The sequence below is a fragment of the Medicago sativa genome, chromosome 6 (assembly GCF_051527215.1).
Source record: "Medicago sativa cultivar Bolivia chromosome 6, Bolivia_mono, whole genome shotgun sequence".
Taxonomy (NCBI): Eukaryota; Viridiplantae; Streptophyta; class Magnoliopsida; order Fabales; family Fabaceae; genus Medicago; species Medicago sativa.
Genome location: NC_140754.1, coordinates 88,259,549 through 88,285,570, shown reverse-complemented (window position 1 = coordinate 88,285,570; position 26,022 = coordinate 88,259,549). Strand labels below are relative to the sequence as shown.

The following is a 26,022-nucleotide window of genomic DNA, read 5'->3' as shown; positions in this document are numbered from 1 at the left end:
TGTTATGCCTTGGTATACTTGTGTTCGGCAATATGATAGCTTCAAGATTTATATTGGAAGTACCAGCCCATTAACTTTTCATATTATTCAAATTGAAAATTTATGAGACCTTAGCTTTCTAAATATGTCAGACCAGTGCCCTTAATTCAGGAAGAGTCCTCAAAAGTTTGTATGAGAAGGCCTGCCATCTAGTGTATAGCAGCTCTTCTTCCTTTTGTTTGTGGATCTTTCTATTTCTCAATTTTTGTTTGTTGGTAAACAAACAGTACTTAATAGAAATGAATTCTGAACGAGTAATTAGCCAAATACCCCCCCGAAATTGCAAGGCGCGTCAATTACCCCCCTGTAGTTAACGAAATATCAATTACCCCCCCGAAATTGATAAACGTTAGTCAATTACCCCCCTCCGTTAATTTCCTCCATCCAACATGCTGATGTGGCAGTTAACTGCCCACGTGGCACTGCCACATGGTCAGAAAAGGCATGCCACGTCAGAGGGGGGTAATTGACTATATTTTTTAATTTTTTTTTTGAAATTTTTTTTTTTTGAATTTTTTTTTTTGAAATTTTTTTTTTGTACAAAAATATGATTTTTCCTTGCAAATTTATGATAATTGATCACTACTATGAATCTTATTCCTTCTATATGCTAATTTATATGACTAATATATGCCACTGTCATTATTATCACTACTATATAATGTGAAGTTGATGGTGTGTTTCGATTTGGACAGAAGAGGGGGAATTGAAGCTTGCTTTAGGGCTTAATAATGATGAAAATGATAATGGAAGCTTTGCATGTTGATTTTTATTGAAGTACATGATAGTATTGTTGTGTATGTTGGTAGTTTTGATTAAAATTCTTGGTTCACAATAGTTATATGAAATATGTATTGTTGTTATAAGTATTTTCTTATGTGTATTGGAAACAAATGTAAGAGGCAATTATGCTAAGATGTTTGTGCTGCTATTGTTCTAAGTTGTTTGTGTTGTTATTGTTCCAACAAGTTCGTGTCAAAAACCCCCCTGTAGTTTATCAATAATGGTCAAAAACCCCCCTGTAATTTATCAATAATGGTCAAAAACCACCCTGTATTTGAATTATTTGGGCTTATGTTTTGACAGAACCTGTTATGCTAGTTCTGTTTGTGGCTGGTGGTGTGTTTTTGCGGCCTGCAGTGTCTGGGTGCCTGCAGTGTCTGGGTGCATGAGTGTCTAAGTTTATAATCTATGACTAAGGTATGCTACTATATGACAGAATTATCTCTGTGAAATCATCATTTAAGTATGCTACCTATAATGACAGTATAAGCATAGAACAGTATAATGACAGTATAAGCATATAACATCTATATGACAGAATTATCTCTGTATAAGCACATTATATAGTAGTGATAATAATGACAGTGGCATATATTAGTCATATAAATTAGCATATAGAAGGAATAAGATTCATAGTAGTGATCAATTATCATAAATTTGTTCAAAAAAAAAAATTCAAAAAAAAAAATTTTCAAAAAAAAAATTCAAAAAAAATTAAAAAATATAGTCAATTACCCCCCTCTGACGTGGCATGCCTTTTCTGACCATGTGGCAGTGCCACGTGGGCAGTTAACTGCCACATCAGCATGTTGGATGGAGGAAATTAACGGAGGGGGGTAATTGACTAACGTTTATCAATTTCGGGGGGGGGGGGGGGTAATTGATATTTCGTTAACTACAGGGGGGTAATTGACGCGCCTTGCAATTTCGGGGGGGTATTTGGCTAATTACTCAATTCTGAACTAAACGGAGAAGTTAACTGGTCAGGCAAGCGAAGCTGTTTGCTTTCTCTAGAAAGACTCTGTGTGTGTTTGGTTCAGCTTTGAATATAATTGATTCTGACAGAATTGATTCTGATAGAATTGATTCTGACAGAATTGATTCTGAGAGAATTGATTTATGTTTGGATACAATTATGTAGAATTGATTAAACAAACAGAATGTTGTTTGGATGATTTTGATCAAATTTGCTTTTGAATGTATAATTACTAAAATAGACATAGCTAAAGGAGAATTGATAAAGAAGGAGAATTGATAAAGGGCAATAAAGGAAAATAATAGGTTGTAATAATAAAATATAAAATTTATTAGAGTATTGATTCTAGAAAAGCTAGAAGCTAGGATTTGTAGCTTCATAGAGAATTGCTTTTGGAGGATAAAAGCAATTCTGAAAAGCCAAACCAAACATGTTGGAATATTGTAGAATTGCTTTTGGAACTGTATAGAATTGCTTTTGGCTTTGCAAAAGCCAATCCAAACGGACCCATGGGAATGCACGTTGCTTTCACTTGTAAGTTGTAAATATAGTTTTTTTTTGTTACAATGTAAATATAGTTTTATTACTTTATGAAAATCAATTTTATGATTAGAAATCAATGACATAAAGAATAAACATTTTTCCTCAAAAAAAAAATAAAGAATAAACTTTAAGTTGAATGTGGAGGCACAGGACAGAAGAATGTTTGAATAAGCTGTTTTCTTAAAATAAGGTGTTTTGCATAAAATAAGCTATTTTAAATAAGCTATTTTTTAAAATAAGTTGTTTTGTATAAAATAAGTTGTTTTGAATAAGTTGTTTTGCATGAAATAAGTTGTTTTGATTAAGTTGTTTTTTAAAAAAGAGATCATAACAAGCTATTTTTAATAAAATAAGCTTTTTTGAATAAGCTGTTTTTCATAAAAGAAGCTGTTTCGAATAAGTTGTTTTCAAAAATAAGTTGTTTTTCATAAAATAATTTGTTTTTTAAAATAAGGTGTGTTGCATAAAATAAGCTGTTTTGAATAAGTTGTTTTTAAAATAATTTGTTTTTCATAAAATAAGCTGTTTATCAAATAAGCTGTTTTTTTTAAATAAGGTATTTTCATAAAATAAGCTGTTTTGAATAAGTTGTTTTTTAAAATAAGGTGTTTTGCATAAAATAAGCGGTTTTGAATAAGCTATTTTTAAAAAGAGATCGTAATAAATTGTTTTTCATAAAATAAGTGTTTTTGAATAAGCTGTTTTTTAAAATAAATTGTTTTGCATAAGATAAGCTGTTTTTGAAGAAATAAACTATTCTTACTTCTAATTTTAATTTGTTATTTTTTATAATAAAATTGGTTTTATTCATTGGATAAAAAATATTTGTTTTGGTTCGGTTCGGTATGGTTAATAGGTAAGCAAATGGTTAACCAAACTATAACTTTGGTTCAATTCGGTTAGCTCCAAACCTGAAACGGTTCGGTTCGGTTTTTTAGGTTAATCGAACCATGCCCACCCCTAGGTATGTTTGTTGAGAAAAAGAGAATTGTTATACACGGCCAAAATGTTTGTTAGTGAGATCCCACAATGTAAGGATCTTTTCATTTGACAAAACAAATGTAGTATACAACTTGGAGAGTGGAGACAAAAAAAGATGAGGAGTGATATTTGTTCATCTCTTTCTTACAACTTTCATCACAACTTTGTTTTTCTCTACTATGATTGATCAAAAACAATAGAGAGAGAAAAATAAAGAAAAAAAATAAAAACTTAATGTGAGTATGAGAGAGAAAATTGTCAAAAAGTTGTTAGAAAATTGTTGTACAAATATCATTTCTCAAAAAAGATATACACATAAAATAAGTAATAGGTCCTACAACCTTAAAAAAAAAAAAATGGATCCTACCATTAACTCAGTCTTTCTATCATCAATTATTTTATATTTTTTTAATTTTTTGTGTTTTATCCCTAAAAATGAAAGAAAAGAAGAGGATCTTAACTCCAATATTTGTTTCAATACACTATGTTTTTAACGTGACTTATCTCTTATTCAATGTATTTTAGGGTGCGTTTGTTTCATCTTTAAAAAAAATAGATTTTGTGTCAAAAGAATCTAGAGATTTTTAAAAAAAATCTGAAGTTATTTTTGTTTGCCTACTATCCATAAAAATCCATTTTTTTTTAAAAAAAGTGAGTTCTAATATGCACATGTGTTATCTCCTTATTGTTGAAAAAAAAAATAGATTTTGAGAAAAGCTAATCCTAATAACTTTTCATTTTAGGGTCAAAATAGATTTTTTTTTGATAAAATGATTTTTTTAAAAATCCTAAACAAACACTTAAAAATGAAAAAAGTGATTTTTTTTAAAATATATATTTTTTAAAAAAAAAATCTGAAACAAACGGACCCTTAATTATCTAAAATTTCTCTACTAACTAATAGGAGTGTTTTTTTTTTTTTTGTGGTGTCGGGGATCGAACCCTGGACCTTGCATATATTATGCATTGTCCTTACCAATTGAGCTAAGCTCACGGGGACCTAATAAGAGTGTTTTAGTAAATGATACATATTTTACAATTAAAATGAAACATTATTAATCATTTTCCTAGTAATCGTGTAATATTCAAATGTGGTATCTAATCAGGGATGTTCAAAACTAAGCCAATTCAATAGAAAAATTGTAAGCCGAAACAACCCAGACCGAAAACTGCAGAAATCACACTTGGTTCGGACATTACATCTTATCAAGCTGAGTTGTGTAGAGCTATGAGGGAAATAGATCTTGTCTATGAGAAAAATTGGAGAAACATTTGGTTGGAAACAAATTCTTCACTAGTTGTTTTAGCCTTTTAAGTCCTTCAATTAGATTCCCAGCTCTTGTTTGTCCTTTGTAGGGATACAAACTGCATTATTATTATGGGGATAATGTTTTACGGACACCCCTTTTTCCATATACACATTGTACCACCTCCATGTGACTGTGAAAGTGCGTGAGAGACACAAAAGGTGAGTTTTTCGTGTGTGTTGGGACCACATGGACACATGTCATAATTTTATGTGAGTGTACAAGTGATACATGCCACTTAAGGTGGTCTATGTATCACTTCCCTTATCATAGCCTTACTTTGAACTCCTATGTGTACTGGAATGATCTTCCTTTCATTAAAGATCGCTCTTGTTAAGAACAAACCCAGGGCTTCCAAGTCTGGTTCGGTCCCCTTGTTTTTCTCGTTTGATTCTTATTTATATTTGGGGTTGTTAGCTACAGCTTAGCTACACCCTTTTTGGTTTAAATAATAAATTTATCCTTGAAAAACAATTGCATTTCATTTTCAATTTTTTGTATAAAATAAAATACGACCGCCCCCATGTATCGTGTCAGTCGTGCTCTATTTTATTCGGACTACATAGCAATCCTCTAATATTTATACTTCTAAAGAAAAAGAAGAGAATTTGACCGTATCCTAAGTAAAGCAGACAAAGATTGAATGAGTGAGATACGAATTTTGTTTTCACGAGATATTCATTCAGCCTGGTAGTGTTAGGCAATCCTTAAACTACAATAATGTTGTTTTCACGTTCAAGGTTTGACGCTTTTTCTATTTTCATTACCAATTTTCCTAATTTCCAATTTCTAAACCCTATTTTCCTAATTCATTGCTTCACCTCTTCTTCTTCTTCTTCTTCTTCTTCTTCAAACTCAACAACCTTATACTCTCAATTACACAATCTCGTTTCCTCATTCAATCGCTTGCTCCATCACAAGAACCCTACACCATCCATCTCTGAATTTGGTAAGATTTTAGGTTCTCTTGTCAAGGCCAATCATTTCTCTATTGTTGTTTCTCTTCATCAGCAAATGGAATTACACGAAATTATGTCAAACTTGGTCACTTTGAGCATCTTGATTAATTGTTTTCTCAATTAGGTCAAAACGCTCTTTCTTTTTCTGTATTTGCCAACATTCTCAAAAAGGGTTATGAGCCGGATGCCATAACATTGACTACACTCATCAAGGGTCTTTGTCTCAAAGGTGACATCCATAAAGCATTGCACTTTCATGATAAGGTGGTAGCGCTTGGATTTCAGGTGAACCAAGTTAGTTACAGGACCTTGATCAACGGGTTATGTAAAGTTGGACAAACAAGAGCCACCTTACAATTGCTAAGACGAATTGATGGGAAATTGGTTCAACTTGATGTGGTGATGTACAACATGATTATTGATGGCTTGTGTAAAGATAAACTTGTTAATGATGCTTTTGATTTATATTCTGAAATGGTTGCTAAGAGAATTTGTCCTAGTGTTGTCACTTATAATACGTTAATTTGTGGTTTATGCATTATGGGTCAATTGAAAGATGCAATTGATTTGTTTCATAAAATGATATTGGAAAACATCAACCCAACTGTGTATACTTTTAGTATATTGGTTGATGCATTTTGTAAGGAAGGAAAAATGAAAGAAGCTCAAAATGTGTTTGTTGTGATGTTGAAAAAAGATGTAAAACCTAACATGGTTACTTATAACTCTATGATGGATGGATATTGTCTGGTAAATGAGGTGAACAAGGCCAAAAGTATATTCAACACTATGACTCAAATCGGAGTGGCTCTTGACGTTCATAGTTACAGTATCATGATTAATGGGTTTTGTAAGATTAAAATGGTGGATGAAGCCATGAATCTTTTTGAAGAAATGCATTGCAAACAAATTTTTCCTGACGTGGTGACGTACAATTCCCTTATTGATGGTTTGTGCAAATCGGGAAGAATCTCATATGCTTTGAAACTTATCAGTGAGATGCATGATAGAGGTCAACCACCTGATATATTTACTTACAATTCTTTATTGGATGCTTTATGCAAAAACTTTCATGTTGCAAGGCGATTGAATTGTTAACAAAACTAAAAGACCACAATATTCATCCAAGTGTGTGCACATACAATATTCTTATCAATGGATTATGCAAAAGTGGAAGACTAAAGGATGCACAAAAAGTTTATGAAGATCTTTTGTAAGAAGGGGTTGTTTGACGATGCATTAGCCGTGGTATCAAAAATGAAAGACAGTGGCTGCAGTCCAGATATTAAAACTTTTGAAATAATTATCCATTCTTTGTTTGATAGAGGTGAAAATGATAAGGCAAGGAAACTTTGTGAAATGATTGCAAGAGGTCTACTATAAAAGTTAATGTAACAGGTAAGATGGTTTTGCTTGTTACAAATTGTTATGTTGAATTTATATTTCAACTTCATGTCATTGTTTTGTTTTTGATTTTGCTTAGCCTAATGAGAAACAAACATTTTCCGTTTTCTATTGTTGTTTTGGTGAGTTTCAACTTGAGGGAAGTGGTAGAATATAATTGTCATTGTTGTCTTTGGATTTTACAACTTTCTCTAAAACACCTCAATTGTCTTGGTTTCTACAATAGGGTCCTCTAATTGTTTATCATCCCTAAGTGTAATAGCATTTATCGGGCCTTTGTGGTTGGTTTCAGTTTGACTCGGGAAGACTCCGGAGGGTTGTGGGGAAGAGGTTACTTGTTGGGATACTTGAGGGATTTGAGTCTCAAGCATTTTTTTGTGAGTAGAAAGAGAATCCACTTTTGCGGAAAGCCTATTGAGAGAGTCATTCAAAATTTCAGCTTTGACTTTAAACTCTTGGTTATGCCTAATGTTATCTAATTCAAAATTTTCTATCAAAAGTTCCAAGTCGGATTTTTAAGGGACTCCTTGGTTGTTAGCAAAAACAGGTGGTGTTGTTTGTTGTCCAAATTTTTTTTGGGGGGTTTGAAAAAAAGTTTGACTGTTCCTAAACCCTTGGTTATATTGAGCATAATTTACTTGCTCAGGACTTCTAACAACACTACCTAGTTGACATTCAACACTAGTATGACCAAATAATTCATAATCCTTACAAGGTGGTGAAAGGGGGGAAAATGTCCATTGATAAAGGTTTTGAGCCATGCCTGAAATCAAAACAGTTAGAGATAGAATAGAAAAAGAAAAAAAAAATAAAGAGAGAGAGAGAGAGAGAGAGAGAGAGAGAGAGAGAGAGAGAAAAGGAAAAGAAAAAGGAAATAATATATATATATATATATATATATATATATATATATATATATATATATTTGTCTAATCACTATTAAAAAGTTAATCAAATTACAACAACTCCCCGGCAACGGCGCCAAAAACTTGATAGAGCCAAACCGCAAGTGCACGGTCTATCGAAGTAATAGTAGTAAAAGAGCATTGTTCCGCTAGGGAGTTATGAATTTAATTAACTTTTAATAATGATTAGATGGAAGTTTGAAAGAGTAAAAAGTTTGGATTTTTAATTAAAAGAAATAACAATAATAAAATAAAAGAGTCTTGGAATCATTGGTTCGTCATAATAACAAACCCTTCACTAGACAAGACTTTAACTTCTAATTTCATGGTTTACACCTTAATTTCTAAAGACCGGTTTCCCTTTAGCCCCTCACCTTTCCGATGAAAGTCCTGTGAGAGTTTACCCCTAGTAACCAAGCCTATTTTGCTGACTTAATTACTAGAAGAAGCTTATAAGGATTGAAACTACACATGTCTCAATAATTGCAAAGACTATTTCGCTGCCTTTGCAATTATTGTCTAGATTCACTTGTTCCAATATCAAAGCTCCGCTTTCGCTTTATGAATTGATATTTGGGATGATGGATTAACAATTATCAAACCCTCCACTTTCGCTTCTACAGTTTGATAATGGTTAATTCATGTTAAAACGGTGAATCTAAATTAGAAATTACGGTTACATGAAATTAGGGTTAAAGCTTGGTTCGATTAGGATTATGTCATTAGACTTATCCAACAATCCCAAGACAAGAAGAGTCTACTCACTAATGTTCATCGTAGACATGGGGGAAGAAGAGAGAAAGCAATAAAATAAAAGAACAATAAAATAAAATTGAACTTTTATTCAAAGAAACAATTGTCACATATTATTTCCAAGAACAAAAGATGAATGTTTATGATGGAGAGCTACTCTGTTTATAGCTTTACAATTGACTTAAAATCTAAGCAACTATAAGGGCTAATCAGTAAAACACTACTACAAAATATACATTTAACATCAAGGGGGGTTTAGTTTTTACATCAGCAGGGAAAATATCTGAAGGGAAATATATACACTATGAGTTTTTACATCAGTTAACATAAGCACATGAGGGGAATTCCTAGTAACATATAACATTTACATCAGTGGATAATTGAAATGAGGGGAAAAACACGCGGTGGCATTTTCGCAATTTGAGTGAATATTTTGGCTAATTTTTTTCACATCAGTGGGTGAAAACTGCCTGAGGTAAAATCAAATTAGGTCATTAGCCTTATCCCTTCATCTATCCTACATAGTATCAGAGGATACTTTTTCACTCTCACCGTCAAAGCTTTCACCGTCCACCGTCGAAGCTTTCACCGTCCACCGTCCAAGTTTAATCGTAAAGCTTTCACCGTTTTCCTTGCTATTCAAATGATACCTCTCACCGTGCTAGCTCTGTTTTCTTGGTGAGCTCTCTCTCTCTCTCTCTCTCTCTCTCTCTCTCTCTAATTAGGGTTCATGGTTCTGAAAGATTGGAATCTACACCTAGAGAATCTGAAGGATAGATTAACAAACAAAAATGGCGGAAGAATACGAAACCCCACTCCAACTCTTCCTTTAACCTCCACAAACTCCACCTCGCCACCCACACTTCCGATGTAGAACCCAATTACCTCATGCTCGCTGAATCCACTCTTCCTGGAAACCCATCTCAACCCATCATCGCTACAGATCCTGAAAACCCTATTCTTCCCAAGGTTTTTGATTTTTTTCTTGTTTTTGTTTTATGGGTACCAACTGTTTGATGAAATGCATGAATGATGTTTGTTGTTTGTTTTTATAGGTGGAGATTACTTAGAGGGTTCTTGTTGATGGTGAGGGGAATAGGGCGCGGGCTATGCCACAGGATGCGAACGTTGTTGCTGCGAAGACTTGTAATTCGGAGGTATATGTGTTTGATTTTACTAAGAAGAGGGGAGAGGGATGTGATCCTGATTTTAGGTTGAAGTGTCATGAAAAAGAAGGGTATGGGCTGTCTTGGAGTGGTTTTAAGAATGGGTATCTTTTGAGTTGTTCTAATGATCATAAGATTTGCTTGTGGGTTGTGTTTGATGCATCTGAAAGTAATGTGCTTGATGTTGTTCATGTTTATGAGGTAATGATTAGAATTGATTTGATGATTGGTGTTGGTGTGTTATATTGGTTTTGTTGTGAGGTTAATTGCTGTTTTGATGATGAAATTATTGTTGAAGTTGTGGTTTTTGTGTGTTAGGGACATGAAAGTGTGGTTGAAGATGTATCTTGGCACTTGCACAATGAGAATTTGTTTGGGTCTGGTGGAGATGACTACAAGTTGGTAATTTGGGATTTGCGGACAAACAAAGCCCAACATTCACTCACACCCCATTAAAGGGAGGTAATGATGTTACTTCATAATCTTTGTGTAGGCTAGGCTATTCTTCATCAATCATATTAGAAATTAATAGTCAATAATTTCGATACATGCATATAGAAAATATGCATTTTTTTTTTGTTGAGAGGGAAAATATAGAAAATATGCATATATATTAACTATTAAAGTGTATTTGCCTATTTCAATAACTCAATAATTAGTACTATTGCTTATTTTACACTTGAAAGTGATTTGCCTATTTTAAAAGAGTGGGATTCAAAGTGTTTAATATGATTGTTAATTTGGATGCATCGGTTATTAGGTTACAACAACTTTTATCACCAAGTACTATTTCTATGTAAAAAAAATTGTTGTTTGATTTATGGCTAGTGAAAAGGCCCTTATAAAGTTCTAAGGCTATGTCACATATATCGGTTGAAGAAATTAAGATACATAAATTAATTTTTATTGGTGTTCTTGGATGCACCAACTTTCAGTAATGAAGAACATCTCTAATATAAGAAATTTTGAAATTGGTTTCTCTATTTTAAACTAAACAATCATGTGTAATGGTTGTATGCTCTTTTTTGTCTTGAACAGGTGAATTTTGTTTCTTTCAGTCCGAATAGTGAATGGATTTTGGCTACAGCATCTTCAGACACCGACATCGGTCTCTTTGATTTACGGAAGCTTGATGTGCCACTGCATTTTCTAAGTAGCCACACGTACGACCTTCATCTATCACAGATCCATGTTGTGTGTTTTTCTTTATATTACTATCTATAGTAGTTGATATCAACTATGTACTTTTTGACCTTTAGATCCGATTTTGTATGTGATAACTTATAAGTTCTTAGCTTTGGAAATTCCAGTGCCTTTTACTCACGTCTTTGGTTTATTTTTCAATGCGTAGAGATGAGGTATTCCAGGTAGAGTGGGATCCTAACTACGAGGGAGTGTTGGCATCTTCTAGTGCTGATAGAATGCTAATGGTTTGGGACCTTAACAGGTAAAAGAAGACACTCCTATGGAATTCTTTGTTTCTTCTTTCTCTGATAATTGTAATGTTTAATTTATTCTACTTTTTAAGTTCAATTATGATTTTGTAAAACATAATTAAACAGAGAATTGAAATATGTCTTTTGACATTTTACCATGCTTTATTTTCACGATGACTCGGGATTGGGGATGAGCTGATAGAGGAAGATGAAGAAGGTGGTCCTCCTGAACTACTCTTCTCTCATGGGGGTCACAAAGGAAAAATATCAGATTTTTCATGGTGGTCCTCCTGTGGATTTTTTTGTTTGTTTGAAATTTCTGCCTAAAGTTGTTTTATTGGAATATTCCTAGCTATATTGTATTCATATGCCTCTTTTATAGATTGGAATATTGACGTGGAAAATTGAGGATTGATTATGTATATCCAATTAGATAATATAACTTCTTTTTTGGCATTAAAATTATCCATAATTTTTTTTTCATTTTATTAATATAAAAGAAAAGAGCAGGTGTCAAGCTTATTTGGTAAGCCATTTAAAAAAAAATATTAAAACAAAAAAAATATAATTATTTCACTTCAGTGTCTATAGTATAATTGATGTGAAAACTCTATTACAACAGTGGAAGCAGACCTGATGTAGAAATTGAAGATTTCACATCAGTCGCGACCTGATGTGAAAGGATGTGGACTTACCACATCACGTCAGTTTACATCGGTTGCAAACTGATGTGAAAAATCATTTTCAATTGATGTAAAAAATCATTTCTGTAGTAGTGAAACTACAACAGAGTAACTTGGGCCCGAAGAAAAAGCAGCAAAAGAGCTTCTGGAGGGTGGCACGGGCCGTGCCACATGTTGGCACGGGCCGTGCCAAGCTTCTGACTTGTGGGAGACATATTTTTGTCTCCGTATCTTCGTATTTTTGCACTGTATTTGCTCCAGTCCTCTTTCCTTTGCTCCAAGACACCTTCCATCATATATTCGTTCCTGAAATAAAATAAAATGCAATTTGAAGTAAAAGATTCAAAAAGGAAATAAATTTGCAATAAAATCAAATCAAATCTTAATAAAACAAAACTAAATAATGCATTAAAATAGACTAAATTATGACTCATCGGTGATAACATCCGGAGAAATTCTCTTGACAAGCATTTTAGAATATAAATCACCGGCATCAATTACTTATTTATTCTTGCATAGACTATCCATAATAGTGTTGTACATTACTATGTTAGGACTAACAGATTTCTCTTCAATCCTTCTAAGAACCTACATGGCAGCTTTTGTTTCTCCGGATTTACATAACCCATTGATCAAAGGTCCCATAACTAACATGATCAAGATGAAATCCCTTTGCTATAACATGATCATGAAAGTAAAGGGCTTTCTTAACATGACCGTTATTACAAAGACCTTTGATAAGTGTATTGAATGTTACAGTATCAGGTTGAAAACCAAGTTTAAGAATCTTACCCAATATAGAAAATGCAAAATTGATTTGACCCAGGTGGCAAAAACAATTAATCAAAATGGTTAATGTAAAAATGTTAGGTTGAATTCCTTTGAGTTCCATTTGATGAGAAAATGAAATAGCGGTGTTGAATTTATTCATCTTAACAAGGGAAAATAGAATTTTTTTGAATTCGAAGATTGGTTGGGTAGGATTCTTCATATGGAGAATGTAATTGAATGATGAAACCGCATGATCAAAATTATCAATGAATGAGGACAGAGGCTGAATGTGTAATCGACGAAGAAGAAACAAATTGGGAGTTGAGTACATTAACAATGATGATAACATCCTCATAAAGACTTTGGTTGCAACTATATTGTGAATGCCATTTCTAAACACTGACAGTGTAAATGAGTTTTGGAGTTGGTCTTAGCTTTTACATTCAGCTTCTTAAAGAATGGTGAATTTCATGGAATTTGTTCACCAGAAGAACGATTCATGATGATACCAATCTAATGAGTTCTAAAAACTTTGATTAAAAAAAACACTCCTTTTGGCTTTTTCTTTAATTTAAATCACTTGAAAAAAAATATTATTTTGGTCTAAATCTCCACGTATAGCTTTCAAATTGGTTATTAATTTAAGAATATTTCAAAAAGGACCGACTCTTTGTAAGTTTTAGTCATAACTTGGAGACTACATTGATATCATGTGGATAGACTTAGGGACTAAATTGCCATTAAGCTGTTAAAATGTGAGAACTAGATTGAAAGAAAATAGTTGAATAAATGGAATAATACAAGAGTTTAATAGAGTTAGGATCTTTTTTAAATGTTGAGCTTCTTAAAGAATGGTGAATTTCATGGAATTTGTTCACCAGAAGAACGATTCATGATGATACCAATCTAATGAGTTCTAAAAACTTTGATTAAAAAAAACACTCCTTTTGGCTTTTTCTTTAATTTAAATCACTTGAAAAAAAATATTATTTTGGTCTAAATCTCCACGTATAGCTTTCAAATTGGTTATTAATTTAAGAATATTTCAAAAAGGACCGACTCTTTGTAAGTTTTAGTCATAACTTGGAGACTACATTGATATCATGTGGATAGACTTAGGGACTAAATTGCCATTAAGCTGTTAAAATGTGAGAACTAGATTGAAAGAAAATAGTTGAATAAATGGAATAATACAAGAGTTTAATAGAGTTAGGATCTTTTTTAAATGTTGATAAAGTCAAGGATGTATTTGAAAGTGTTGTACAAAGTTAAAGACTAATTTAGTGGATTACTCCATGGAAAAATTCATATATTATAGTTTTCAACCGACTCTTTCATTTGTGAGTGCAAGTTTCGAATGATTATTGTAATTTCGTCTATATAAAAAAATTGAAAATTAACAGTGAGTTTTAATTGTTATTATTATTTTATGATAAAGTTTTAAATTTTCTTTTTGTGTAAAAAAATTGAGTTTCAATTTCATGTAAGTATTTCGGAGCAACTCTCGCACACAAGTAAATGTGAGCATCTCTACCGATCAGAATCCAGATTTTGATTCATCACGTGGTATGACACTAGCATATTCAACCAGACTCAACTTGATAGATAATTTGATGTTTGTGTGGGATAATTTGAGGTAACCTCTCTGAACTTGGATTGATTTTTTGTTTATCGCATTGTAGGAGACCGGTTATTCCCATTATAAATTCTACTAGCGAGCGTCAAGTTATAAATTTTATATGATTATTTAAAAAAATTAAATTATTTTATTGGTAATAAATGATAAAATAAAATAAAAAACGGCAATGGATACAATTGAAAAGAGAAAAGGTAGCACTAAAACTTCATATAATTTTAAGTAAAAGAAGAGAGATTTAAAAAATTCAATTTCTATAGAAGGGTTTAATTTCTAGAAATGGGAATGTTAAACATGTTACATCTTCAAACTGCAATGCAACCAACATTCACATTGAACTTGGAATAAAACCAAATGCCCTGATGACAGAAACCATAGTTGTAAATATCAAAGCTAGCAACAAATGCTAGGAGATTAAGTATTAAAGAAATCAAATTACCATAACAGAAGAAGTTCCAAAATCAGAACAAGAAGTAAAATTGTACCAAGTATTTTGCTTAGGAAATAAATTATTTGAAAACCAATATAGAATAGTAGCATTGCCTGAAATCATAAAACAAACATGAGTTTGAGAAATGGATAGAATGGAATGCTCAGTATTACTACATTCATACCTCGGAAAAATGAAGCTTGTTTAATCTCAACTATGGGGGTATTCTTGTACTATTCTTGGTCATACATATATCAGCTTTCTAACGTTTCAGATTAATTGTATATGCATTGAAGTTATATAACTCACTACAACAAATATGATGTAATGCAACGCCACTTTAAAATGGTTACCATAAAACCGTTTTCTAATAGGACTACAACAACACAATATTAATGGGTTGTATTAGTTATATTCAATAATAATACAACAACAGTTATAATATTATTAAAACTGTTACCCCTAAAAAAAATATTAATATTATTTAATTATTTTATTTTTACTTTTAATTATTATATTTTGACTTTTCAGAGAAATAGAATCCAGTTTTTCATTTCTCTCTCACAGGACAACAACAACACGCTTATTACCCACTCACACCAAATCACTTCATCTGAAAATCACTTAATCTCATAATCGCTTCTCTCTTAGAATCAATTTGATATTAATCAATTTGATTATGTAGTTCTTCCTTTGCGTATTTATTTTGCTCTAATTTGATATTTCTAGGTTAAGTTGATACTGATTTGATGCAATTGACATTTTTTAGGTTAAGATGATTCTGATTTGATTTTAAGTTGATTCTACTTGTTTTTTTGTTGATTAGTAGAAAATGATATGAAATTGAATGAGACTTGTAATAATTCTGAAGTGATTTCATGTTGTTTTTGTTTGTTTTGTTGGTTTGTTTGTGCTCATGGAATCTCACACACTTCTGATTTCACCGCTCATCAGATCTGCTTCATCACAATCACTCTTACATCTTCATCACAATCGCTCTTCGTCACAATCGCTGATTCGATGAGGTAATGTGATGTTTAAGTTCAGCTGATTAGATACTGAATAAAAAATGAGAATAAGAATTATGATGTTTTAAGTTTGGTTTGTTAATCTGAAATAAAAATGAGAATAAGCTAATTTGTAGCTTAATCTGAATGAGTTATTTGAAATGAGAATCACTTTGTTTTTTGTTGATATGTGAATTAATAGAAACTGATATGAAATGAGAATAAGAAATGTGATGTTTAAGTTTTGTTGGTTAATCTGAAATGAAAATGAGAATAAGATGATTTGTAGGTTAATCTGATTGGATTTGTTCATGTTTATTAATCTGATTTGATCTTTTTGTTGACATTAGAATTAGTAGAAAATGATATGAAATGATAATATGAATTGTGATGTTTAAGTTTTGCTGAATGAGTGTAAGAATGTGAATTTTGAACTAATTTCAAATTTTTTTTGTTGGTTTATTTGTGGATGATTTATCTACCGGTACTTCACTGAGCATTTGCGTTCACTTTCCGTATCTCTTGCGATCCAAGTTTGTTCACTTTGTCGTGTTTATTAAGTATCCCATGTTGCTGCATTTTGATTAGTTTGGTTACCATAAAAATGTTGTTGAATATTTTAATTTGATTGAATCCGTTCACGTGTATCGATTGTGGTACTGAAAATTTGTGCACAGTAGTATGGTTTTTATGCATGTTGCTGAAAAATAAACTGTGGGTGCTGAAAGCTTTCATTGATCATTAGATGGAAACAAAATTATAAATTTTGGAATAGTAAACATAGGGCTATTTTTACTATTCACAACAATCAAATAGAGAGCAGTTAGAAATTATATGTCAGAAACTGAAACTGATGAATGCAGAATAAAAAGTGCAGAAAAATCTCTGACCTTAGTATAGCTTTTGATTAGTTTAAACCAAAAATATTTCCTCAAAGTAGATCTTCATTGGAGTAGCTTTTGATTGGTTTGGCATTGAGAATCCAAAGTGTTTGTTAAGTGGACCAATATATGTATGTTTGTGCTTCTTTAATGCTCATATTGTTAGGATCATCATCATTTGACTAATTGTTGTGTATGTGTCTTTGCGTTTGCTGAAATCAATGTTACTAATTTTATTATTTAATTGGCTCTCTGAACTCATTAATCACCATAAATTTATACTTCAAGCTGTACTAATTTTTCTTCATTTATTTTTATACTTGTCACAGTTGAAGACGACATAGCTGTAAGGAAGACCTGCATCCTCATTTTCTACACCAACAACAAACACTCTATTGTATGGTTTCTTTCTTTCCTTGTATTTTATCTTCAACAGAACCCTAGAATAGTTTTCTCATTGTAACTTTTTGTTTTCTTTTTACTTGTTAGATGATTAGATATTACACAGAGATGATGATAGTTAGACATTCTTTCTTCCTTTTACTTGTTAGATAACTAGATATGGCATAAAGATGATGATGATTAGATATCACTTCTTTTTTAGTAAACTCAATGGACAAAGAATGGTGTAGGCTTGGCTTTCTGGATTAGCATGGCACCTTGGGTAAGTAAAATTGATAAATTTCTAGATCAAGTTTTACTTTCACTGTTTATTTTATAACAAATGAGATTTTTATTTTTTTAACTACGCATCATGTACTATTACAATGTCCTTATACAAATTTACATGCTTATATGGCTTGTTGAAAATTTCATAACTTGCATTTCCATGATAAAAGTTATTGAGTTTAATTCACTATGGCAGGTACCATACTTAGGTGGCTCATTTGGCATTATCTATATCCTTGAGAAACCTGCTGTGAGTGGTAGATTAATTTTCCTCATACATGATAAATTTATTATCCACTTTTATAGTTAGAATCAATGGTCTTGGTTCCTGATATTGCAATTATCTATCTTGTTTAGGCTGTTGAAGGTTGGGGGAATGCAGCAAAAGCAGGGTTAAAGTCAGGAGATGAATTATGGCCAGCAGATAAGCTTGGATTCATGAAAACAGCAAATGGTTTTGTCTCTAAAGTTTCTATAGAAGAGAAATAGAAATTATTTGTCTCTAAGGTTGCTAAACAAAAATCATTGAATATATCAAAAAATTTATCTGCCAAGTCTCCACTACAGACACACCAACACCCATTACTAAATATAAATAAGTCGTGGGTGCCTACTTGCTATATTAATTCCTCTTACTTTTCATGCAGCTTCATTTCTACTTCCTCCAGTTTTTTCATTACACGGAAAACTCCTTTCAACTGTTCTATCTCCAATTCCAAAGCATGTCTTGCATCAAGTCTTTTCACCAGGTCATGCATTTTCTTGTGAAATTTTTCCTTTTCTTTCTGCAACATCCAACCAAAAGAGTCATCAAAACATAAGTGGATACATGTAACTGAATTAAAAAATGTTGATAAAAGGAAAATCAAATGTGTACCTTATGGTCTTCAGCCAAACGCATCATTTTTTCACCAGCCTTTTGTTGCTCTGATATTGCATCACTTATCTCGTCTGGTAAACTGTTGATGTTATCCACCCCAGCTTCCGCCATTTCTTCTTTGCACAATTGGTATGAGTACGCAGCAGCAGTTCCTCTACTTATAAACAAAATGAGTGAATTGAGTGACTTTTAATCTGCTTACTTATTATTGTTCTACCTGAAATGCCCTCCATTTACTTTTAATTTCATTTTCAACAAACTTAAATTAATGCTTTTTTTGATAAGTGATGAATACTAAAGATCACACTTGATTTCGTTGGTATGCAAATCTAAGGCTTGCTAAATAATCAAGTCATCGGCCAACGAAATCAAGTGTGATCTTTAGTATTCTTCACTTATCAAAAAAAGCATTAATTTAAGTTTGTTGAAAATGAAAATAAAAGTAAATGGAGGGCATTTCGGGTAGAACAATAATAAGTAGGCAGATTAAAAGTCACTCAATTCACTCATTTTGTTTATAAATAGAGGAACTGTTGTTGCGCACTCATACCAATTGTGGAAAGAAGAAATGGCGGAAGCTGGGGTGGATAACATCAGCAGTTTACCAGACGAGATAAGTGATGCAATATCAGAGCAACAAAAGGCTAATGAAAAAATGATGCGTTTGGCTGAAGACCATAAGGCACACATTTGATTTTCCTTTTATCAACATTTTTTAATTCAGTTACATGTATCCACTTATGTTTTGATGACTCTTTTGGTTGGATGTTGCAGAAAGAAAAGGAAAAATTTCACAAGAAAATGCATGACCTGGTGAAAAGACTTGATGCAAGACATGCTTTGGAATTAGAGATAGAACAGCTGAAAGGAGTTTTCCGTGTAATGAAAAAACTGGAGGAAGTAGAAATGAAGCTGCAGGAAAAGTAAGAGGAATTAATATAGCAAGTAGGCACCCACGACTTATTTATATTTAGTAATGAGTGTTGGTGTGTCTGTAGTGGAGACTTAGCAGATAATTTGTTTGATATATTCAATGATTTTTGTTTAGCAACCTTAGAGACAAATAATTTCTATTTCTCTTCTATAGAAACCTTAGAAATTTAGCAGACTTGGAGACTTATTTGTCTCTAAGGTTTTGTCTCTAAGTACTTATAAAACTAGAAATTTAGCAAACTTGGGAATTGGTAAGAACAAGAATGAAGAATCTCAAGCAACTAGTAACTCCCCCACTAGAAGTTGATATCAAAAGTGTTAAGTATCTAAATTTTATGACAAATAAAAGCATTAGTGAGTCAGTAGATTGAGAAAGAATTAATGTTCATATCTGCTTGTATTAGTGGTGAGGTATATATTTTTCCTTTTGAGGAAACCATTGGTGAGGTATTAGCTTAACATCAAATGAGATTTACAATTATTCAATATTATTTTAGTTATGATTTATCTTTTACTATAACAGTAACACTCAGTTACTGAACATTAAAAGACTAATAGAATGCTAAGAGAAGAAAAAATAAATAAAAACAGATCATCAACTATTCTTAAACATCAATATGAACCTTAAAATTCATAATAACAAATTGTAACTAGAAAGAATCTCACCTCTTAGAGTAAACCTCTAGCAATCATTTCATGAAGAAGAAATTTCACCGCCTTATCATTTTTGCCGCTTTCAAACAAAGCACGAATAAGAGTTTCGTAAGTTACTGCATCAGGAGTGCAACCGCTGTCTTCCATTTTTGAGAGTAAGGACAATGCTTCATCAAAAAACCCTTCTTTACAAAGCCCATTAATCATCACATTATACATTCTAATATTTAGAAGGTGGCCCTTAAATAGAAGATCCTGATAGACCCTTTGTGCATCCTTAAGTCTTCCATTTTTGCATAGTCCATCAACAAGTATAGTGTATGTATACATATTTGGCTGAATTCCTTCGTCTTTCATCTTTTTCAATAATGCTATTGCCCTGTTAACCTGATGGTTTTTGGACAATCCATCTAATAAGGAATTGTAAGTGATTATGTTAGCTGGTTGACCTCTATCATGCATCTCATCTATATAATCCCAAACATCATATATTCTCCTTGATTTCCAAAATCCATCAAATAGGGAATTGTATGTATACATATCTGGCTGAATTCCTTTGTTTTTTTTTTTTATCTTTTTCAATAATGCAATTGCCCTATCAACCTGATGGTTTTTGCACAAAACGTCCAATAAAGAAGTGTAAGTGATCACATTAGCAGATTGACCTCTATCATGCATCTCATCTATAAGATCCCAAACATCAGATATTCTCCCTGATTTGCAAAGTCCATCAATTAGGGAATTGTATGTTACAGTGTCAGGAACCATATTTTTTAAATGCATTTCTATGAAGAGATTTACGGCTTCATCCACCATTTTATTCTTACATAATCTGTTAATCATAACACTGTAGCTATGAACATTAGGAGACACTCCCCTTAGAGAAATAGTGTTGAATACATGTTTGGCCTTGTTGACTTCTTTTACCAAGAAATACCCATCCATCAAAGAAGTATAAGTAACAACATTAGGTTCAACACCTTGTTTTATCATAACAGGTAACACACTTGTAGCTTTTTTGACCTCTCCTTCCTTACATAAACCATCAACCAATGTAGTAAAAGTAAGAACATTCGGACTAGTGTTTTTCAACGACATTTCATTTAACAAATCAACTGCTTCTTTCAACCGTCCCACAATGCAAAAGCCATATATGAAACTATTGTAAGTGACAACATCAGGAAAAACTCTCTTGAGAATCATTTAAGAATATAAATCATAGGCATCACTTACAAGTTTATCCTTACAAAAACTATCAATGATTGTATCGTACATTACCACATCAGGTCTAACCAATAATAACCCTTCAATCTTTCTAAGCAACTGCATGGCAACTTTTGTTTCTCCGGATTTACATATTCCGTTGATCAATGTCCCATAACTAACCTCATTAAGATGAAATCCTTTTGTTATAACATCATCATGAAAAAGTAGTGCTTTCCTAATTTGACCATTAAGACAAAGACCGTTGATAAGTGTAGTCATTGTTACAGTATTAGGGTGAAAACCTAGTTTAAGAATCTTGCCCAATATAGAAAAAGCAAAATTGAGTTGATTCAAATGGCAGAAAGAATTAATCAAAATGGTTAAAGTAACAATGTCAGGTTGAATTCCTTTGAGTTCCATTTGATGAGAGAATGAAATAGCTGTGTGGAAATGATTCATTTTAACAAGGGAAGATAAAATCTTACCGAATTCGAAGATGGGTGGGGTAGGGTTCATGTTGAGAATGCGATTGAATGAGGAAACGACATCATTAACATTATCAATGAATGAGGGCAGAGGCTGAATGTGTAATCGACGATGAAGAAGAAACGAATTGGGAGTTGCGTACCTTAACAATGATGATAACTTCGTCATAATGAGTTTGGTTGCAACGATTGTGAATGCCATTTGTAAACACTGTCAGCAATATCCATGCCATTATATTTAGTTTTCTGCTTAAACTCCAATTTAAGAAACTGATTTTGTGAAGCTTAATGGCTTAGCTCAAATCACTATTTCAGTAAATTAGCCAAAGAGTTTGGTAAATGTGAATTATGCATCACAATACCATTGCTTTTTAATGTGCAGGGTCTGTCATCCTTTTTATTTATATTCACTCTCTCAATTTTAATGCTTACTTTCTGATGTAATATTTTTTATCTATATTTGCAAATTTAGTGTGATCTGTTAGATAATCCATAGGAATAATAATGGCACTGTAATTGAATTTGAACAAATCTCTATTGTTCCGCGACATGCTATTTTGTACAAAATATTGTCAAGTAGCAGATATAGCAGTGCTATGGCATTGTTGCGTAGTTGAATTTGAACCAACCAGTATTTTCCGCGATTCACAATTGACTGCATTGGTTCAATGTGATGGATTTATTGCAATGTATGCTACTCTTGCAGGTAGATATGTGGACAGTTTTTTATAGGTTAGTAAGAATTAAAGTTAGTAAAAAATTGCATGTGTGCATCAACAATAAAGGAGAATCAATAAGTTCCAAATATTTTCTTTTCGTTTACAGATCCAACCTACATGATCTGAGCTGTCCCCCAAGTAGACAATTTGTACTGCACATTTATTGTTCAAAGTGCTGTTCATCAGAGCAATGTCAGGTTATACCGGCTAGATCAAAGTAAGACAAAGTTATATACGTTCTACGAGAGTTAATTGGTTATGATATTTGATGTTTCTAATAGATAACATTACACGACTAATCATGGTTCGGTCAGTTCAGGAAAGAAAACTGAACTTAACCTGACTGATCTGTTACAAGTTACAACAGTTCGATAAAATTGAACTGAATCGATTAGTAAAAAGGTTTGGTGAACGGACAGTCTGACACAATGTTTCCGAATAAAACTAACATTACAAATAACTGAATTGCACCTTTTCGAACTGAACTGCACCAAAATGTTATTACTAATTGGCTTTGGAACAGTTTAAAAAACCAAAAACCAAACTGAGTCTAATATTAGGACTGTATCTTTCGGTGCAGCTCGATCTACACGGTTCAGTTCAATTTTTGATTTTTTTTTTCAACATTATCAGCTATATCAGCATTTCACACATTTTGGTTTTGGCTGCAACAATGGTACTCTTTCTGCTAACTCTCATTTTTTGTTGCAATGCTATGCAGAGAATCACAAAATAATGTTGTGATAACTGATAGAATATGGGCCAGGCTGTTATCTTCAACAAATCAACCTATCTTTATGGAAGTCAAGGGTTCCAATGATGATAAAAAAAAAAAAAAAAAGTTGAAAACTCATTTGACCAGTTGGAAGATGTATATTGTTCAGTTGATAAAATCAGCAGCAATTTCTTCGCAATTGCTTGTGTATATTAGAGTAGTCATTTTGATAGTTCCATGTACATAAGAGATGGCTGTGGAAATCTCAGCCTGACATGATCATTATATTTGTTTATAGTTTATTATGTTTCATCTTGTTACTTCTATGCTCAATAATAATTGGAACAGATTCTGCTTTGTGTAGATGTAAACTTTTGTAAGTTAAATCAGCTTAGAACACAAACTGATACATAAAAAAGTGAAAAGATATGAGTTTTTTCAGAAATATCTCCCTCATGCTTCTTGGTTTTCAATTTCTTAATGTGATACTAAAAGATCTATTATTACCATGCCTAATAAAAATTCTTATTTGGACAATAACTTTGTCTTTTAATGGTGATCGCTTTAGAGCAATTTATGTAACATATATGAATAAAAAGAGAAAAAAAGACAAAGATTGAAGTTTATGATTTTGTGAATCCAATGTTGATATTGACCATGTAATCTTAATCTTTATCTTTATAATAAACATTTGTCTTGCACAAAACAAATGTTGCACATGTCTCGCCTAATTGTCAAATGTAATTATTGTTTTTCCTTCAAAAAAAATGTAATTATTGTTTTAATACACGTGCACACATCATCATGTAAATACAACTTGCTTATTGGCTATTTTTTTTATCACTTATTCACATTATCTCCTATTTTCACACATTTGATACATATTTTGAATTAGCCATTTATTAATGTATAACATTAACAAATTGTCAGTTCCTAAAAACCACAGTGGCACGGGTTTTAAGGGCCTTACTTCCTTCAATATTGTCGGTTCATAAAAACCGCATTCCAAAGACTAGCCTTATGCCAAATATTTACAGTAAAAGGACACTCGAAACAAGTATGTGCAAGGTCCACATGCAGCCTACCAAAACTCACAACTTGTAGGACATTGCATCTTGAAGTCGAACTCAAGTAGGCAATGCTCACGACACATTGGCCAAATCAAATATTCGGGGTAGGCAAAAATATATATGAAAGTATTTGTATCTATCTATTATTTATCTATATAATTGATCAAAATTTCATAACAATTAGATGTTTGAGTCAACTTAGCAAAAAGTTGTTGTTTATAGGGTAGATTTCAAGGCTCAACAATAAATAAAATGAAGGACTCAAAGAATGAGTTGTTTCCTATATAATTAGATTCCCGCCCTAAAAAATTTGATGCATTCACATTTATAGTCATTGGATTCTTATAATTTTTTTTTTTTAAATTACCAATATTAGTAAATTATTTGTTAGACTTTGTCAAAAAAGTAGTTATTTGTTAGATTAGATTTTTCGCTTTCGTTCAGTTTGAACTTAGAACCTTCATCTCCTTAACCCTTAACTCACACGCTTCACAATAATAAGATTTGAAGAAATATTATATATTTTTCAAGGGTTAAATATGTTTTTTGTCCCTATAAATATACAAATTTTTTGTTTTTGTCTATAAATTTTCTTTTATTTTTAATCCCAAAATAAAATTTCATCAGCACTTTTGGTCCATACTTTTAAGCCAAGTTATGTGTAGCAATCATATTTTTGAACGAAAATTTACAGGAATGCTTATAACATTATAAGAATCTGTTCGAAAACAAATTAGAATATTTTACAAATCATGCATTAAATATGAATTTTAGAGGTAAAAACATAAAAAATTCATATTTAATTCATGTTTTGTTAATAATTTTAATATTTTTTTTGGAGAGATTCTTATAATGTTATAAACATAACTTGAAAATTTTCTTTTAAATATATAAAGGCTACTCATGAGTTAACTTAAAAATAGGCATCAAAATGATTAATTGACATTAAAAATTACTTAAAGCCATAAACTCCTAAATAGTCACTTATTACATATGCTATAGATGCATTCACTCAATTTCTCATTGACTATGGAGGATAAGTGCAACATGATAACCTACAAAATAGTCGGTTATCAGTACGTGATTAAGAGGAATATATTTAGGCATGTTCCCTTGTTGCAGAAGCCCTAAGACCAAGATGGGACCGTCAAAAGACCACCATCCTTTCTTAAGATCACGTTTCATGCCTCAGGGATGAAAGAACCAGAAGACATAGTGATTGGTATTAACCTCCTTAATGGACATTTGACAGACCAGTTTCATGAATTCCGACATATTTTCTTTCATCATATGGAATCGGACATGAAGATCCATGAGGAAACGTCCGTCAACATACTTATCCGACATACTTGGTTTTCATCTATCTTGATTTTGAGCTCATCTTCTTCACCTTAAATAGAGAGGTGTTTCATAAGGAAAATAGTGGTGATCGGTATAACGAATTAGGGAAAGAGAAATTTTAAAATCAAATGAAAACAAAAACTTATGACGGCGGCGTAGAGAGATGCTCCTCACTAGTCCTAGTTTTTTACCTGAAAGAAACTCCATCTTTTCTTTAACTTCTCCATCTCTTTCTCTTTCTCTTTCTTTCATTCTAAACAAGTGATTTACACATATATTAAGTTTTTCTTTTGTGTTTTTTCATGATTTTGCCATCCAAGTGTGGCGTTGTGTTGTTAGTCGTCTTGCGCGGCGTTGCTTGATTTTGCGTCTTGTTGCAGTGTTCGTTTGATTCCTATTGAAAGAAGATCAATTTCAGTCAATCATAGATTAAGTTAATGATTTGGGTGTTAACGTTGCAGAGATCCGGAAACATGGATATTCTGATGATTTAGATTTTATCATATTATTTGTAGTCATTTTTCCGTTGTATGCTATTTCCTTGGGTGTTGTGAATTTGTTCGCAAATTCACCCGTTACGATTTTAGCGATCTTGATCATGTTATTATATCCGATGTGTTATATCAACTTGAATGAATATTATTTTGTTTTTGTAAAAAAAAGGCTTGCCATCAATTATAATAGCTATTG

At 32.1% G+C, this 26,022-nt stretch overlaps 1 protein-coding gene and 2 pseudogenes across 2 annotated transcripts; 2 read left to right on the top strand and 1 right to left on the bottom strand.

Annotated features, from left to right (window-relative positions):
* Positions 1 to 5,349: 5,349 nt before the first annotated feature.
* Positions 5,350 to 6,805, top strand: LOC146917912 (uncharacterized; annotated as a pseudogene).
* Positions 6,806 to 6,845: 40 nt separating this feature from the next.
* LOC146917911 (WD-40 repeat-containing protein MSI3-like) lies at positions 6,846 to 11,714 on the top strand (annotated as a pseudogene). Its single transcript, XR_015016693.1, has 7 exons — positions 6,846 to 6,929; positions 9,428 to 9,619; positions 9,706 to 10,017; positions 10,135 to 10,278; positions 10,855 to 10,979; positions 11,168 to 11,264; positions 11,436 to 11,714. The product of XR_015016693.1 is annotated as a WD-40 repeat-containing protein MSI3-like (transcript).
* Positions 11,715 to 18,661: 6,947 nt separating this feature from the next.
* LOC146917910 (uncharacterized) lies at positions 18,662 to 22,166 on the bottom strand. The gene has a single exon (XM_085719622.1). The coding sequence runs from the start codon at positions 20,997 to 20,999 to the stop codon at positions 19,812 to 19,814; it is 1,188 nt and encodes a 395-aa protein (XP_085575748.1). The 5' UTR covers positions 21,000 to 22,166; the 3' UTR covers positions 18,662 to 19,811.
* Between the last annotated feature and the right edge of the window lie 3,856 nt (positions 22,167 to 26,022).

What these genes read in the sequence shown, in the direction of transcription:
- LOC146917910 (XM_085719622.1), bottom strand. Translation starts at nt 20,999, where the DNA reads ATGATTCTCAAGAGAGTTTTTCCTGATGTTGTCACTTACAATAGTTTC.